Consider the following 16,824-nt stretch of genomic DNA (forward strand, 5'->3'; position numbering starts at 1 on the left):
ACTTGCCCACGATACATAGTGTTTGGTGAAGCCCAGACAAGACTAGGTAATACTATTGAAAATTGCTTTTCTGTGATATAAACATAAGGATTTAGAAATAATCGTCTATTTTGCTGTTATAAAATGTATTGTGTCACAGGTGCATGATGATAACTTAGATTTGTCATACTAATAATATCAGTTGTGTTTCCAGCTGAAATTTTGCCTTTGCAATAGAAAAGTGGTAACTAAAACTCAGACTGTTATTTCCCAGTTGTGTTTCAAAGCATTTTACTTAGAAACCTATTAGCTGTAACACAAACACAATATATATAACATGCTCAAAACCACATATTAAGTAAGGGGTAGAGATGGAATTCAAACCCATGCTTTCTGGATCCAGGTTCTGTGCTGTTCTTAGCGACTCTTTGAGAGCACTACTCACTGTTTTTTAATTACTCTTAACTATTTTTCTGCCACATTGAATAAAAATAGCTTTCTGTGTGTGTGTGTGTGTGTGTGTGTGTGTGTGTGTGTGTGTGGTAAGAAACAGCAAAAACAGCATCTTACCGTTCTTCAAAGAAAAATTCCCTTTTAAATTCTCTGTTTTTCTCTAAAAACACTGCCTTTCAATATCTGTTTACATGGTCTGGTATAATACTTCCTTTTTCCTTTGATTTATGGAATAGCTTGGGCTCATAAAAATGGATTTATGTTCTGGTAATTTAAATCATTAGTCAAAAGACCTTTTCATTTGAGCAGTCAACCGTGCAGTTCTTGTCACTCTTTGTGTTTTACTTCTATTCAATGTTACCTGCTGGTAGAGAAAGTCCATTTTTTTAATGACCTGCTGTTCTTAAAGTCTCCCTCATGAGACCTCAAACTAGCGGCACGGGGAGGCCAGGGGAGTATTTGTGCATATGACATAGGAAAATACTTAACAGTTAACCAAACTGTTATGTAAATGTTTTATTTTTGCTGCTTCCCATCTTTTATTCATCTCTGAGTTATTCTATTCCCTGACCCTTACACAGTTTGAAATTCTGGAGATTTGTAAGGCATTTTCAGACCCACAGATTTGTGTATCTAAGTAGTACTTCTAACCTCTTAAGTGTGTAAGTTTTATTTCATTTTAGTTTGGGACCTGATGCAAGTGAAAGAGTTACTGTGTATTTCTCTTCCTGCACTTGAGTTTTGTACAATCTGAGCTAGATTTTCATCCTAACTTGGAAACACATCTTAAATATTTATTATTAACTTTTCCTTTCAGAGCTAGAAGTAATTTTTGAGGTAGAGAATGAATAATTTAAGTGTCACCTTTTTTTTAAAATTAGATACAGTTTGGGACTTTATCAGATTATTTTGATGCACTGGATAAAGAAGATGTAACCATTACGAAGAATAGCCAATCCATGTTCCCTGTTCTAAGTGGAGATTTTTTCACTTACGCTGACCGAGACGATCATTACTGGAGCGGCTACTTTACATCCAGACCCTTTTACAAACGAATGGATAGGATACTGGAATCCCATTTAAGGTACAAAATTTATGTTTATATAGCTACATCAATTATTCACCTCTTTTATGTGATCATAGCCTTTTCATAGAGTTTTGCATAATATACAACATTTATGCTGTATTAGAATGTTTAATGTAATTGTGAAATTTTAATGCAATCAGAGATATGTCTCCAGTGCAGAATCAGATTATTACATGGGTTTTTGCTTTGAAAGGAAAAGTAGTTAATGTGATTAGACTTTCTCCTGTATCTTAGGTTTTACATGTTTCTAATTAATTACTGTATTGTTTGCACACTGTGATAATATCCAGCGGCATGGTCATGTGTGTCTGCAGGTCAGTAATCAGGCAGACTAAATTGTTGGAAATGAGCAAAGGTTACAAGGAACAAATAGGGTCTCTCCGTGGCCAAAATGTGGGCCTCAACGTACATAATATAAAACCAATGTATTTTATATTGGGGAAAACTCCAGAGGCTCCACCTCAGTTCTTATTTATTTGAAACATATTTCTATAGGTGTGATTCTCTGTTTAGAAGAGCAAAACTTGAAAGACATGAGAACTAATAGCGGCAGAGTGATTGGCTGAGAAAGAACAGCGACAGGGAGAAGGCAAAAAGTCAGCAGAAAACAACAGTGCTCTAAACCAGCGTTGTCCAGTAGAACTTTGAGTCACTGGCCCACAGAACTTTCTGCCGTGGTGGAAATCTTCTGTTTCTGCTTTCTGCACTGTTCAGTATGGTAGCCACTTGCCATGTGTAACTGTTGAGCGCTTAATGTGACCAGTGTGGGCTCTTAATTCCCTTTAATTTTAATTGGCTTAAGTATAAATAACCACATGTGGCTAGTAGCTATTATAGTGGGTCTTGTTGCTTTGTAGTAAAGATGAACCACCCCAGGGACTTCTGGGGTTCTTTCTATCTATATGTATGTAGCCTGGGAGGTTAATTCATTTTCATAAGTTCACTTTCAGCTTAGTTCAGATCATGAATTCATGATGATTAATTTTCATGATGAATCCTAGTATTAAAAATAAAAAGTCAGTGTGAGTGCTGTGAAGTGTGTAAGCCTGACGAGTCACAGACCTGTACCTCTGGGGCAAATAGTATATTATATGCTAATAAAAATAATTAATAAAGATAAAAAAATAAAAGGCATGTCATACCTACATTCTTCTAAGTACTGGTAGAAACCGTACATTTTGGAAAACCTTTTTATAAAGATCATGAATTTCTCCAAGAGTTGTACTTTGGTATAGTAGTGTGTTGTTGTTGTTTTAATTTTTATTATTTCTGTGCTATTATCTTTATTTCAAAAGTCTGATCTTTGCCTGTTTTGGGGATATTCACAAATGTGCTGGATGGATACATGTTACTGTATCTATAATAAAATAGTATTTCTATATTATAGAGATTTATGCATTCTTGGCCGGTAGAATATTATCTGTTACATTATTCTAAATTACTTATGATTAAAAACAGAAAAAGTACTAAGTAATATAGAGATTCTTTTGGACCACTGCATTTTTTTAGTGTCAACTTTTTTTTAGTGACAAAGAGTTATAAATATTGATTCAATCTTACTTTATTGAATGTATTTTAAGGTGAAGTACTTAGTGCAAGTAATAATATATTTTGAAAATTTTGCTTTAAAACAACAGAAAGCTATATAATAATTATGAATTTCAAAATGTAATCAACTGATTTGAAAATAAGTTTATCGTTTGATAAAAGATATTTCATCTTAATGCTCATTTATAAAACATTTGGATAGGATTGAGGAGTATAAAGAAGAAAATATTTTTTAAATCCCATGTTTATATTTTGGGATATCTGTATGTATATGTACCCTTACAAAGCCAGGAATATGTGTTTTGGATATAGATGAACATATATATGCAATTTCCTTAATTCACATTTAGTGTTTCTCCTGCCATGAATTTTAGAAGGATTAGAATTTAAAGGCAGAAGTTATTTAGTATGCTTTAATTATTTCAAAATGTAAAGAAATTTTTTTAAAAATATTTTACTTATTTATTTGACAGACAGAGATCACAAGTAGGCAGAGAGAGGGGAGAAAGCAGGTTCCCTGTTGAGCAGAGAGACTGATGTGAGGCTCGATCCCAGGACCCTGGGATCATACCTGAGCTGAAGGCAGGAGGCTTTTACCCACTGAGCCACCCAGGCACTCCAAGCCATTATCTCTTTTTAAAGACTTCTTTTGAAACCTGCCTTGAACCATACCCTCTGATGAAAAAAATAAAGCATGAAAATGAGAAGTCCACATATTCTTGCTCACAAACTACTCTTAAGCCAAAGTATTTTCTTCTTTAAAATAAACAAGAAACAACAGCATATGTTTTATCACCTTTCAGTTTATTGTTCCATTCCCTCCAGTTGTTGAATGTTTTTATTCAGCCTGGAGACTAGCCATTGTTACTGAGCTGTCAGGCCATCGCTTTCTGACTCTCCTTCATTGTTAGTCTCCCACTCGCGTGACCATTTCTGCGCCATCTCTCCTTTAATGTACATATGTGAGAGTGAATGGCTTTCTGGTGATGAAGTTCCTGGTACGTGTCTGTGTCGATCTTGGAGAGAAGAAAGGACAGAAACCATTATCTACTTCTTACTGCTGGGTGGAGCTATTTTTTTTTTTCACTATATTATACAGAAGTAAACCTATCTTGCTGCCAGTGGCTACTGGCTTTTTTCCAGGACCATCTGGAACAAGGGCCCTTTTATCAATTTTATCAATTTAGACATGATGTTCTCTGATGATTGATAATTTATATATATATATATATTATAATTGATAACATATATATTAGTTAATTTATATATATATATATTAGATGGCTATCTTGATGGTTTTATAGGAAGGTTTATTATCAATATCTTTTTTACAAATTGTGCTAGTCTTGGATTTTCAAAAAACCGCATTTGAAAATGTATCAGTACCACATATTTAAATAGTAAATGTTTGTTTTGAAATAAGAATTAATGACTGTTTTATGCAATTAGGGCTGCTGAAATTCTTTACTATTTCGCCCTGAAACAAGCTCAGAAATACAAGATAAGTAAATTTCTTTCATCATCCCATTACATGACACTGACAGAAGCCAGAAGAAATTTGGGACTGTTTCAACATCATGATGCTATCACAGGAACTGCAAAAGATTGGGTAGTTGTGGATTATGGTACCAGGTAATATAATTATTAAAAAGTGACTATAAAACAATTTTTTTAAAATTTGGGGTCACAGGCTTATATCTTTGGTGAAGTTGTTAATGTACAACAGACCATATCAATAATGACATCCCTTGTAAGTATTCCTTTAGAAAAACAACATCAGTATTCAAAGCATTTTTCAATAAATATATTGACAATGTGCTTGCTCTCCTAACTTTAATATTATTGCAGTGCATTTCTGCAAATGGAGTAGTAAACCATTATTATAAAGCTGATTCTGTTTTCTCCCAAGTATAGTGTAGTACCCAGGATTTGTATCAAATAAATCACAGCTATAATCCAAGGTGATGAAGAGCCACACTTAATTGTATAGCAGTTTAATTTCATCCTATTCCATATCCAGTTGTTCTCAGATACCCCCCCCCCCACGAGGGACATTGACAAAAAAGAATCAGCCTGGAGGATAGCCAGGAAGTAGAAGAATCTACAAACCTTGACATATATGGATGATATAAGGAATTGGGATGAGAAGGGTTGGCCTGGGTATTGATATCAAAGCCCTTTTCAACTCTTGGAAGGGCTGTGAGATGAGGGGAGGAGGAAGGGGAAGCTGCATTATTTTCACATTGCAGAATTGGAAACAGTGAGTACAGGCTTTAGCTCAGAACAGCAGACTTGTCAATAGTGCTTCTCAATAATCAAAAGGCTTACTACCTTTTGTGATAGTGAAATTTCCATCATTATGCCCTAGTTTGGGTAACCATTCATTTAGGATCAGTGTAGAGGAGATTCCTATGTTGGGGAATGAGTTTTGACTATTAATTTCGTTACAGTTTAGTTATTATTTTTTCCAGTTTTTTTTTTCCTATCAGTAATGGTGTACTTTGATAATACTTTAAAATTGTTAAAATATGCTCTGATTTTCTTATAATAGAGATTTAAAAAGTGAATCTCTCTTTTTTTTTGAAAGATTTTATTTGACAAAGAGAGATCACAAGTAGGCAGAGGGGGAAGCAGGCTCCCTGCTGAGCAGAGAGCCTGATGCGGGGCTCCATCCCAAGACCCTGAGATCATGACCTTAGCTGAAGGCAGAGGCTTAACCCTCTGAGCCACCCAGGTGCCCCATGAAGTGAATCCCTTTTTTTTAAGTGAATGCTCCCTCCCATATGTGTAAAGTGTATACTGTACATGAAGTCAGCATTACAGATTGATCCATAAAATCGATATCACTAATCATAAGTGTTAATTAAAATTTTAGTTACAGTATTTTGACTGCCTTTCTAGATATTTGAAAAATAAATTCTTGAGGTTTCATTAGCTGACTTGAGTCCTTGAAAATATATTTATGGTGGTATCTTGAATATCTTTTCAGTCTTCTTGTGGCAAATGTATTTGGCACCTGTTGAGGTTGAGCTGGGCTTAAAATGGAAAACACTCATTGGCTGATAATGATAATTGGTTTTTCTCCCAAAGAAGGCATTTTTTAAAGTAAGGTCAGCTCCTCCATTTTTTCCTTTTAACCTGCCTGTCTTCTTGGTTTATTGAGAGTTTAAAAATGAAGCTATACTCAGAAAAGAGTTCCTAAGAGGAAATGAAGAAGTCGTTCTCCTGCACTGTCCGCTTGCTCTCTCTCTGGCTGCCATATTGAAAGGGGCTTGGGTACAGGTCATTGAGTTTTTGCAACCGAACATTTTCTGTCTCATAACCTTTCCAGAAGGCCTGTCATTAGTTCCTCCATATGTTTGGTTTTGCTTTTAGCTTATAACATCACCGTACAAAATTGCATCTTAGAGAAAAAAAGACAATAATTCTCAAATTGTACTTGACATTTGTAAATTTGCTTTGCGAGCACTTCACACTTCATTGAAAAGTCATACACAATTATCAAGTCATTAGCATAGACATTTTAAGGAGGAAATTTCAAAACACAAGTTAGAGAGTTATAAACAAAGAGGCAGCTAGCATTGGGTGTTCTCTTGTTCTTAGACTCTTGACTGTTTATTCAGATGTTGGCAGAAGTGTCCCTGTGAACAAATGTATGAGTTAAGGATTGCATTTGGTTGCTAGTAATAGCAACTTGAAACTGAATAAATCCAATCCTACTTATTTTTGTGCCATGTGGAAGAAGTCTGCATGTCCCGAGTTCAGGTATAGCAGCTCCACAGTGCCAACAGGAGTGCAGACTCTTCTAGTTTTCTCTTTGGCCATCTAAAGGTGATTCTTAGCATACTGCTCTCAACGGTAGATTGAATGTTTATATAATTATCACCTATAGAGCAGGAATACATCATGGCTATTTGAAGGTTAATTCTAATCATGGCACATGAAAAAATGAATTAGAGTGGGACAGTGTTTGTGATGGATATTCAGCATGGCATGAGATCAGTTACAGAAAGATTTAGAATTCTGCCAGTTTCTATATTGTAATTAAGGTAGATAGGAGAAAAAAATGAACAAAGAGTAATTATGAGGGCCCATATGTATGGATCGAATGGTTCATTGACAAACATGCTAATATCTGCTTTCAACAGTTGTAATGATAACCGAGTAGAAAACTGCAATTTCTAAGTGATGGTCCTTGAATAGTTCAATGATAAAAGAATACAGGCATGTTAGGGTATTAGAAGCTCTGCGGAAGCCCACAATGATGAAATGTTGAAACATTGAAATTTTACTTTCCCAAACTGTGGGAAATTTACTGTGTTTAGTCTTGTTTTGCTTTAAACAAAACGGCTTTATGCATCCTAAGAGAGCATTTGGAGAATACTGTGCCAGTACTTAGTGCTTATCTTGTTTGAAGACTATGCATGTGCCTTTAGGATACAGTCATTGATGTGTGACATTCCCTCAGTTTAAGCAGGACTCTTCTGTGCACTGTAATACATATAAGGTTTTAGCTGGTGGAGAACATAACTTTTATTTTTCAGCTTCTGACAGACTAATAAAGTTAGCCATGTAGATAATAAAAATAAACTTAAATCGAGGGGTTTGTTTCTCTAACTGAAATGTATTCATTCATATTATCTTTTAGTCTGGTGAAAACACTTACCACCTAGGAAAATATTTGAATAGACTAAGAAACTTAGTTGGCTGATGGCCTGAATTTACATGCATAAGACTTTAATACTATGTATGTATAATATGTTTGCATAGTTAACTTACTGATTGTGATCACTTATCTTTGAAAGTAATCTCAATGCTCTGCAAAAAAAAAAAAAAGTTATTTCTCTCTTACACATTTTCTTGTTGTTGCATGACAACAAAAATGTTCTTAACATGTAGATCCAAAATTGCTTCCTATATTGGGGAAAATAATATAATCACTCTATAAATATAATAGATTCAATGGCTGATTGAAAGCATTTTTAGCCAAGTTTCTCTACAGATTTCTCCAGTGGCTTTACTTGGTGTTACCTGTTCTATAAAGCTTTAAAAAACAAAATGAAACTTGAAAAAAACTTCAAACAAATTCTTTTCCTATGTGTAGTGCTTCAGCAATAGCTGGTAATAGACCAAGATTATGTTCCAGAACTGATCTTGAATAGGTTGATTCATATGTATCTCTTTGGTTCCTCAGACATAAAAATACTGTTAGAATACAGTTAACTGTTTTATTTTATTTATTTATTTTTTTTACAGATTTATGTATTTATTTATTTATTTGTCAGAGAGAGAGAGAGCAAAAGCAGGGAGAGCAGCAGGCAGAGGGAGAAGCAGGCTGTCTGCTGATCAGGGAGCCAGACGTGAGGATCAATCCCAGGACCCTGGGATCATGACCTGAGCTGAAGGCAGACGTTTAACCGAATGAGCTACCCCAGGCATCTCACAGTGAACAATTTCAATGACCAAGAAAAGTGAAAAGGATAAAGATAGTTTCATTATCCAGACCTCTGAAAACTTTCTCTTTTTTTGAATAAGTATATGAAACTAAAGTTAATAAAATTTTTTTTTGAATTTTTCAGGCATTTGAGGTTTTTTTGAAGTGTGGATACTGATTGAATTTTCTTGTGAATGACAGTTAATCTCATGCTTTCTTCTGCTGTTTCAGCATTTGTTAAAGAATTTTCTGATGTAAAGGACCAAATCACTTCTTTTATAACAATGCCTTAAAGCATGTAGAGTGATCATGTTGAATATTCTTAGTATTTGGCATGATATTCATAGAAAGTGTCAGTAGTTTGAATAAGTTTTTACATGTTTCAGGTGTGTACAGGAAGTTTTCTATTTTAAATGAATCTTTATTAGTGATATCTTTTGATTAACCTTTTTTCCCAAGGACTTAGTTCTGAGCAAAGAAGAGTCAGTTCGTTAGATGTTCATTATAGGTTTCACTTTGGGAATACAGGGTGAAAGTAATGGTGGCTTAGCCATTATTAAAGAAACTGAAAATATTGTATACAGATATTTGAATTCCTTCTCAGACCAGTAAAATTTTTGGTTCACAGACTCTTCCATTCGTTAACGAATCTGAAGAAGATAATTGGATATTCTGCACTGCTACTTATTTTGAAGGACAAAAACTCATACAACTCTTACTCTTTTGATAACCTCCTAGACATGGTTAGTTGCTGCCTTTTATATTATCATAAAAATGTATGATTCTTTGAATCTTGGGTTGGAAAAGGAGGTGAGAAGCTGAATGAAAAGAGACGTTGCAAGATAGCGATTTCCTTGTATATGATTTGAGAGGATTTGTATCCTTTTATATTAAATATTCGTGTGTTTGTCTTTCCTATAAGTGTATCTTTGTTTGATTTATGGTGTATATTTTGTTCTAACTCAATCTAAACATGAAAAATAATGAGCTTGCTTTGTTACATGGAACATACAGCTTTCAGAACATTATTAAGAGGACATTGTAAGGTAACTGGATGTTATAATTAGTTATTTTTTCTTAGCTTCAATTAGAAGCCTCTTGGTATTGGAACTTCTGTAAATCCTTCATCTGTTCTTGCCGAGCTTCAACTTGAATAATCCTAAAGTCTTCTGGTTTCAGGATGAGTCCATGGAGGGCTGTGGGTGGTGCTCGGATATGTGTAACCATAGAGGAGCAGTTAAGGAATCAGGAGATTAGCTATTAGCCTCAATCCTCTGTACCTGACTGAAATCTTCTTTACCTGTACTTGAAAAAGTTTCCTGACATCTGTGAGCCCTCATTCATTTTTCTGTAAGGTGGTATGATACCTGCCTTGGTTTGTATCATTGTTAGGATCAGAGAGGCCAATAAAACAGAGCATACTCTGAAAGGAAGAATATACTCTTCAGCAGCAAGGAAGAACAGTTGAAAAAACAATTGATTGCAAACCTCCTTAGACTTCCACGTGGCAACACAGATGTTTCAAAATTGTAACGTTTTATCATTAGAGTCTGTTGTGAACTATACATGTTGAAATTTTACAGTCATTAGAACTCACACATCTGGAATCAGAGATGATAATTCAGTATTTTCATATACTGATGCTTGCAATCGAATTATAGTTACACATTTTCATATTAAAGTGAAAAATCCAATAAATGAACATACGTTGCTTAAGGATGTGAAACCTGTAATACAAAGGTAAAATAAGAAACTTTTTGCATTATCTTTAGTACTTTGATTTGCTTGGTTCCTAACTAGACTCTAGTAGTCCCTGGAACATACGCCATACTGAAGTCTAAAGACACACCCATAAAAATGTACTCATGCAAGAATTACTTATTTTGAACTTTGATGGAACTGATGTAGCTGATGTAGAAGGAGGATTTTTTTCCATCCATTTTAGGATTTTTCTAAGTACTATACATAACGGATTTTGAAACTTAAATTTTAAAAGTAAAATAAAAATTTTTGTTTATTTTTATAGGATTTGAAACAAAACTCACAAAGTTCTCTACCACAGAAAACTATAATAACGCTGAGTGCAGAGCCAAGGTAAATAATAATTTCTCATAAACTTTTGCAACTGTGCTGATGACTTTTTTGCTTTCCATGATTCTTTTCTTTAGCCAGGATGTACTTTGAGGAGGTGTTTTATTTAATGAATTTATTAATTAAATTTTTTTGAAGATACGGATTTTTCTCCCATGAGTGTCATGCTCAGTGTTAATAGCTAACACAGTGTTTGGTACATTGATTGTTGAATGAACCATTATAATAATATTTTTTTACAGATACTTGGTATGAGATGGTAAATGATTTATGAATATGTTCTTTCTTAAATCCTTGTTTACTTACCTTCTTTTCATTAATCCCTTGATCCCATTTTTAAAATGAAGGAAGGAACTTAATTATCAAAGTTTCCTGATACAAATTATATACTAAGTGACTGTCATGGTGATGGTCAGACTGTATCGTTTTAGCATGTGGATTTATGTTAAAGTAAATGGGAAAGATGTTCAGTTAACCTGAAAATGGGGTGACTAATTGGTAGCTGCCTCTGATTATTATAAAGAAATGTTTCATGTTTTTATTGGTAATTATTTAACCAAGTATTCTGTTTTTAATGATGAAATATCACTAGGTCAGTATCCACTGTCCCCAGATACACAGTATATTCTTATATACTATAACTTTTTGCTGTCTAAATGGAGAAATTTAGTATGTAGAAATGGTAGGATAAAAGAATAATTGTAAAGGATAATTCATGATTTTAATTAAGTACTTTTTATTAGGATTATTTTAAAATAAGTGGAAGCAAAGTATTACAGAAAATTTACAATCCTTGATAAAATTGACATTTTAGTTATGCATAGAATAAAGCCTTAGTTGGTTCTAAATCTCTTCAGGAAGTAGAGTCTTAAAATGTATACAGCTCATACCTTTGAACAAGAAGACAGGTATTTTTTAGTAACACTAAAGTATCGCTAAAGTGATGGTAAAGAAATCCTGCATTTCTTTTTTTTTAGCCAGAATAAGAAGGGATTAACTGGAAAAGACAGTTTAAGTCTCAACTTTAAAGTCTTGTTGCAGGTTTAACAGCCGTCAGGTTGCCAGGTCATGAGAGAGTAATGATACCCCCATTGCAAAATGTTTTCTTTGTCTCAAAATAAATAGTATTTTGATGTAGCTGAGGTTATATGGCTGTTCCTTAAATATTGTGCCCCTTATAAACTCTGATGCCTGTAAATTTCTTTGGCCTTAGGTATAATCCCCCTTTTCTATTTTGGTGGGGAAAGATCTTTGTTTCTGCTGACTCTAAGAATGTCTTATGCTTGCTGTTAAGTAATTTATGCCCTCCTATACCTCATTAGTCTCCCTTTGGGTGTATGGCATGGTGGCGTGGGTGGGATGGAGTTCTAATGGTTTACAAACCCTGTGGCTTTTCTTCTTCCTCTATTGTCCTTGCTTTAGCCAGGAGTAAGTGATAATTTAGCCCTACCTATGAAGGAAGAAAGGAGATCCAGGTGTATTAACTAAGAAGAGGTTTATTTTTGAGCTTTAATATTGAGGAGTTTTAATTATAGATAAATGTAAATAGCATTTTTGAGACTTAGTGAAATTATCACTTTCTGATACTTCCTTTTGAACGGTTTGTGTTTAAATAGTGTTCTTCATCTATTACTTCTTCATAGTTCTTTTCTACCAAATGTCAGTGCTACTGCTGTTTCTGTAGTTAAGTAAACTGGGGATACTTAAGATTGTCAAATTCTTATTTCTGTCTTTAGTATTTATTTTGTACTTGAGGACCTCATGAATAGAATTACGTGTACTTCTGGTTTTAAAAATCTATGTTTTACTTGTTAGCCGCAAATAATCTGAATGACTGATCTCTCAGTAAAATCAGTGAAGGATGGGGGAATGTCAGTGGCCTTTGAAATGGAAAAATTTGATAGTTTCATTTAGCAGGTACTGAAAGTGAAGTCATTGCCCTTCTTAGTCTTGAAGTTGAAAGTTTCAGAAGTATGGTTGTGAGTCTTTCTCATGTTCTTCATGAGTTTTGTATAGTGATCTAAGGCTTAGCATTATTTGGATGATAAGAATAATTCTTGTTTGAGCAACAGAGTATTAATCTAAATAAACATGCATTCTCAATCAAGTGAGAGAGACATCCTCCTTAGGAGGGTAAAAATTGGTTTTTGGGAAGTTTGAAATAAAAGGATTTTTTAAACATATAAAGCATAAAAATAGTACTAATAGTACAATAACATATACTTTTAAGTGTTGTGTTAAAATTGTATGTGGGGGATGATTAGCAAAAAATGTCTAAAAGAGTCTGTAAGGAGTTATGTGAAAAGTATGAGAAACACTGATCTAAGCTCACACAATTTCAATAATACATGTCAGTGAATTTGATCATGCTGTTTGGCAACATTAGTTACAGCTGTAACCTAACATAATTTAGTTTGGGAGTATATTTTTTTATTTTTTTAAGATTTTATTTATTTGCCAGAGAGAGAGAGAGTATACACAAGCAGGCAGAGAGGTAGGCAGAGGCAGTGAGAGAAGCAGGCTCCCTGCTGAGCAAGGAGGCCATTGCGGGACTCGATCCTAAGACCCTGGGATCATGACCTGAGCCGAAGGCAGCAGCTTAACAAACTGAGCTACCCAGGCATCCCAGTTTGGGAGTCTTTAAAAAGGAGTCCCTAATCTGCTCATGGGGATGTAGTACATGTCCATGAGCCTAACTGAGTTCCCAAGATTAGATAAGCTCTATGGTATATGCACCCATAGTCTTTATATGGAAAGCAGGTATAATTAGGGGTTAAAAGTTAGGATACCTTGATCGAGTCATCAATTTTCTAGCTTAAAAGAATCCTTAAATGTACAGAGGTGTTTCTTTTTCTCTAAGGAAACCAATTTTTAAAAGCTGTAATACAAAGATTTACAGGATTAGGGACACGGAGGACATAGGAGATGGAAAGTAAACTCCTGAGACAGCCAGAGATTTCAGTCTTCTTTCAGTGTTTAGTACTTCAGACAGGAGGGAAGCAAATATTGCTGCAGCACAAGCAGCCAAGTCATGTGTTTTGAGAACGTGTGAAGGAACTTTTTTTTTCAATGTGGAAAATTTTAAATGCCACCGAGTACACAACTAAAATTGCATTGAGATAACTTCTATAAATGTGAAAATTTAATTTTTCAAGTAGAAAAATCTTTTAGTTTGAGAGCAATTTATTCAAACCCATTACGTATTTATCATTATGTGCTTTTAATGTTTAGCAAGGTATTTCTTGGTAAGGGATCTTCTATCTCTTTTGGCTAGGAAAAAGAAGGGATTAACTTGAAATGAAACCATCAACCAGGTGGAGACACAAAAGAAAGTCATTGTTTTGGGGCCTTGAGTGACTTCAGAGTATCAACCAGATAGTAGAAGTACTCAATTCCAGAGAAGTCACTCAGTACCTCCCTTGCCCTGTACTTGTTGAAGGGTTCTCCCTGGATGGCTGCCCAGCAGCTCTAATTTAATTTCCTCTTGTTTTCTCTATTCATGCTTTCTTTTTGTATCCTAATATTTATTAATAGCATTATTCTCTTTCTGGTTCTCTAGGTTCTGAAACCCCAGAACCCACTTTGACTTCTATCTTTTCTTGTTCTTTTAAGTTTCATCAGCTGAAGAGTCTTTTGGATTTTCCCGTTTACTCATCTCTTGACATTCATCGTCTCCTGCCTTCCTATTACTTTCCGGTTTTAAGCCTTTTTTTTTTAAAATGTTTTACTTGAACTCCTGCAATGACTTCCTGTTTTTTTGTCTTCAGTTTCCCTCTGCTCCTAATTTATTGCATGTAATTGTCACAGGAATCTGCCCACAGCAGAACGTGAGAAAGTCGCTTGGGTGGAAGCGGCAAGGCTTCTAGGACCTAGTCTCAGAAGTCCTAGAAGGTCTTTCCGCTGCGTTCTTAGTCAGGCGAGTCACTAGGGTCAGCCAAGATTGAAGAGGAGAGAATTATTCTCCGTTACTCGATTTGAGGAGCACCTGCAGAAAGTGAAGAGAATGATAGCAGTCGTCTTTGGAGATGGTCTCCCACAGCTCACCCACTGGCCCCTACAATTCTCACACCTACCATGTGCACAATATTCCTTCTCCTTCCAAGATGCCAAAGTGTCATCCCTTTAATGATACTGGCCCCGAATTTTCACCTAAATCAGGTCCAAAATGATTCAGTCACATGGCTGGGAATTGATGTTTTCTTATTCCTGTCAGTATAATACTTAGTATAGGTTAATTCTGCTAGATTGTAAACTCCTTGACAGCAGGGGTCAAGGAGTTGAAAACTGCTAGGAGTTTAAAAACTGCTTTTACTTATGTCTCCCACCATGCCATGGAATTACAGTCAGCATAGTAAGAATAGAATAAAGATTTATTGAAATATAATTAATTACCGTTTGAAGAGATTATTAAAGCTCAGACACCAGATATGCAGAGACCTTCTATGTGAAATTGTGGTATCCTGGTATATCTCCTCCCCAAATAGTTCTTTCATCTAGTGTTTGGAGTTTGTGTGCTGGAGAGCTTCTGAATGCACTGAATCCTGCTACAAGCAAAACTAAATTAAATAACAATTCAAAGCTTCGAATTTGCTCAACATTTGGACAGCTGCTCATTGGAGATTTTAGAGTTTCATACCATGATACCTGAAAAATTTTAGGTTCCATCTTAGCATCATTGCATTCTTACAGAATAACCTTTGTTGAGGGCTCTGTAGAATGAGTGGGTTCAAAAGATACTCCCAAATATCTAAGTGATCGCTTAGATCATCAGATTAGGGTTTTTTTTTCTTTTTTAGATTTTATTTAAATTGAAGTTAGTTAGCATTATAGTGTATGATTAGTTTCAGAGATAGTATTTAGTGATTCATCAATTGCATGTAACTCCCAGTGCTCATTTCATTAAGTGCCCTCCTTAATGCCTGTCACCCAGTTATCCCATCCCCCGACTACCTCCTCTCCAGCAACTCTCAGTTTCTTCCCTGTAGGTAAGCATCTCTTGTGGTTTGCCTCCTCAGTTTGTTTGTTTTTTTAAAGATTTTATTTCTTTACCTGACAGAGGGAGAGGTCACAAGTAGGCAGAGAGGCAGGCAGAGAGAGAGGAGGAAGTAGGCTTCCCGCTGAGCAGAGAGCCTGATGCGGGACTCGATCCCAGGACCCTGGGATCATGACCCGAGCCGAAGGCAGAGGCTTTAACCCTCTGAGCCACCCAGTCGCCCCTCCTCCTCTGTTTATATTTTCTTTTTCCTTCCCTTCCCCTATATTCATCCATTTTGCTTTTTAAATTCTAGCTATTAGTGAAATCATATGGTATTTGCCTTTCTCTGACTGACTTACTTCACTTGCCATAATATAGTCTAGTTCCATCCACATTGTTGCAAATGACAAAATTCATTCTTTTTAATGGCTGAGTAATATTCCATGCCCTGTGTATACCACATCTAATTTATTCATTCATCAGTTGATGGACATTTGGGCTCTTTCCATGTTTTGGCTATTGCGGACATTGCTGTTCAGATCAGTTTTTACACACAAGACTTTCTGTTGTTGCTGACTTAAAGAGTATTTGCCTCATTCTTTATTTTGTGTTTTTAATGTTATCACAAACAGTTCCTCTCACAGTAAATATCTATTGGTGTAATGAAATTCAAGGCTTCAGATCATTTTTTCATCAGTTACCATGTCATCAGTGTATTTTTATACCAAGTCACACTGTATCTAAGAAAGTATCTAATATCCCCACCACTTGTTAAAGCTTATTTTTTAAGTGAAGTAACCAAATTCACAGCCGTACAGTTATTGTTTGGAAGTGGAATTTCTAGGAAATAGAATTCTAACCACTCAGATTCTGGCAATGTTATTTACTACAATATAGATAGACCTGGTAGAAACAATCAGTTGGCGTTCAAGAACTGAGCTGCATTTCCGCTACTTGAATGAAAGTGGTTCTAATCTGAGCACCTAGAGTCTCCTGAGGGCTTTGAATGTCAAGATGCAGCTTGCTTTGTACCTGGGGGTGCTTCTTGGGGGAGATGGAACAGTGTTAGCAGTGACAACTAGTGTAAGAACGTGCTTCTTGCTCACAGATCGTAGCGATGTGAGATCAAATCTTGTCGTGTACTAGAAAACTAGTACAGAAATGTCTTCACAGTAGTTAGCAGAAAAATAAATGTACAGAGTCACAAAGATCTGAGGGCTCCTGTCCTTGATAATGAATGGCTGCATTTTAACACTA

General features: G+C 35.3%; 1 protein-coding gene across 1 annotated transcript in view; it reads left to right on the forward strand.

The window, feature by feature from the left end:
• The window catches only part of MAN2A1 (mannosidase alpha class 2A member 1), a 168,157-nt gene that overhangs the window by 80,409 nt on the left and 70,924 nt on the right, over positions 1 to 16,824 (forward strand). The window contains 4 exon segments of the mRNA XM_045087157.1: positions 1,314 to 1,516; positions 4,517 to 4,699; positions 9,130 to 9,244; positions 10,528 to 10,595. Of these exon segments, the coding sequence (XP_044943092.1) occupies positions 1,314 to 1,516; positions 4,517 to 4,699; positions 9,130 to 9,244; positions 10,528 to 10,595 (569 nt within the window).

This window comes from Mustela putorius, unplaced genomic scaffold (genome assembly GCF_011764305.1).
Source record: "Mustela putorius furo isolate JIRA1106 unplaced genomic scaffold, ASM1176430v1.1 tig00001063_pilon_pilon_pilon, whole genome shotgun sequence".
Taxonomy (NCBI): Eukaryota; Metazoa; Chordata; class Mammalia; order Carnivora; family Mustelidae; genus Mustela; species Mustela putorius.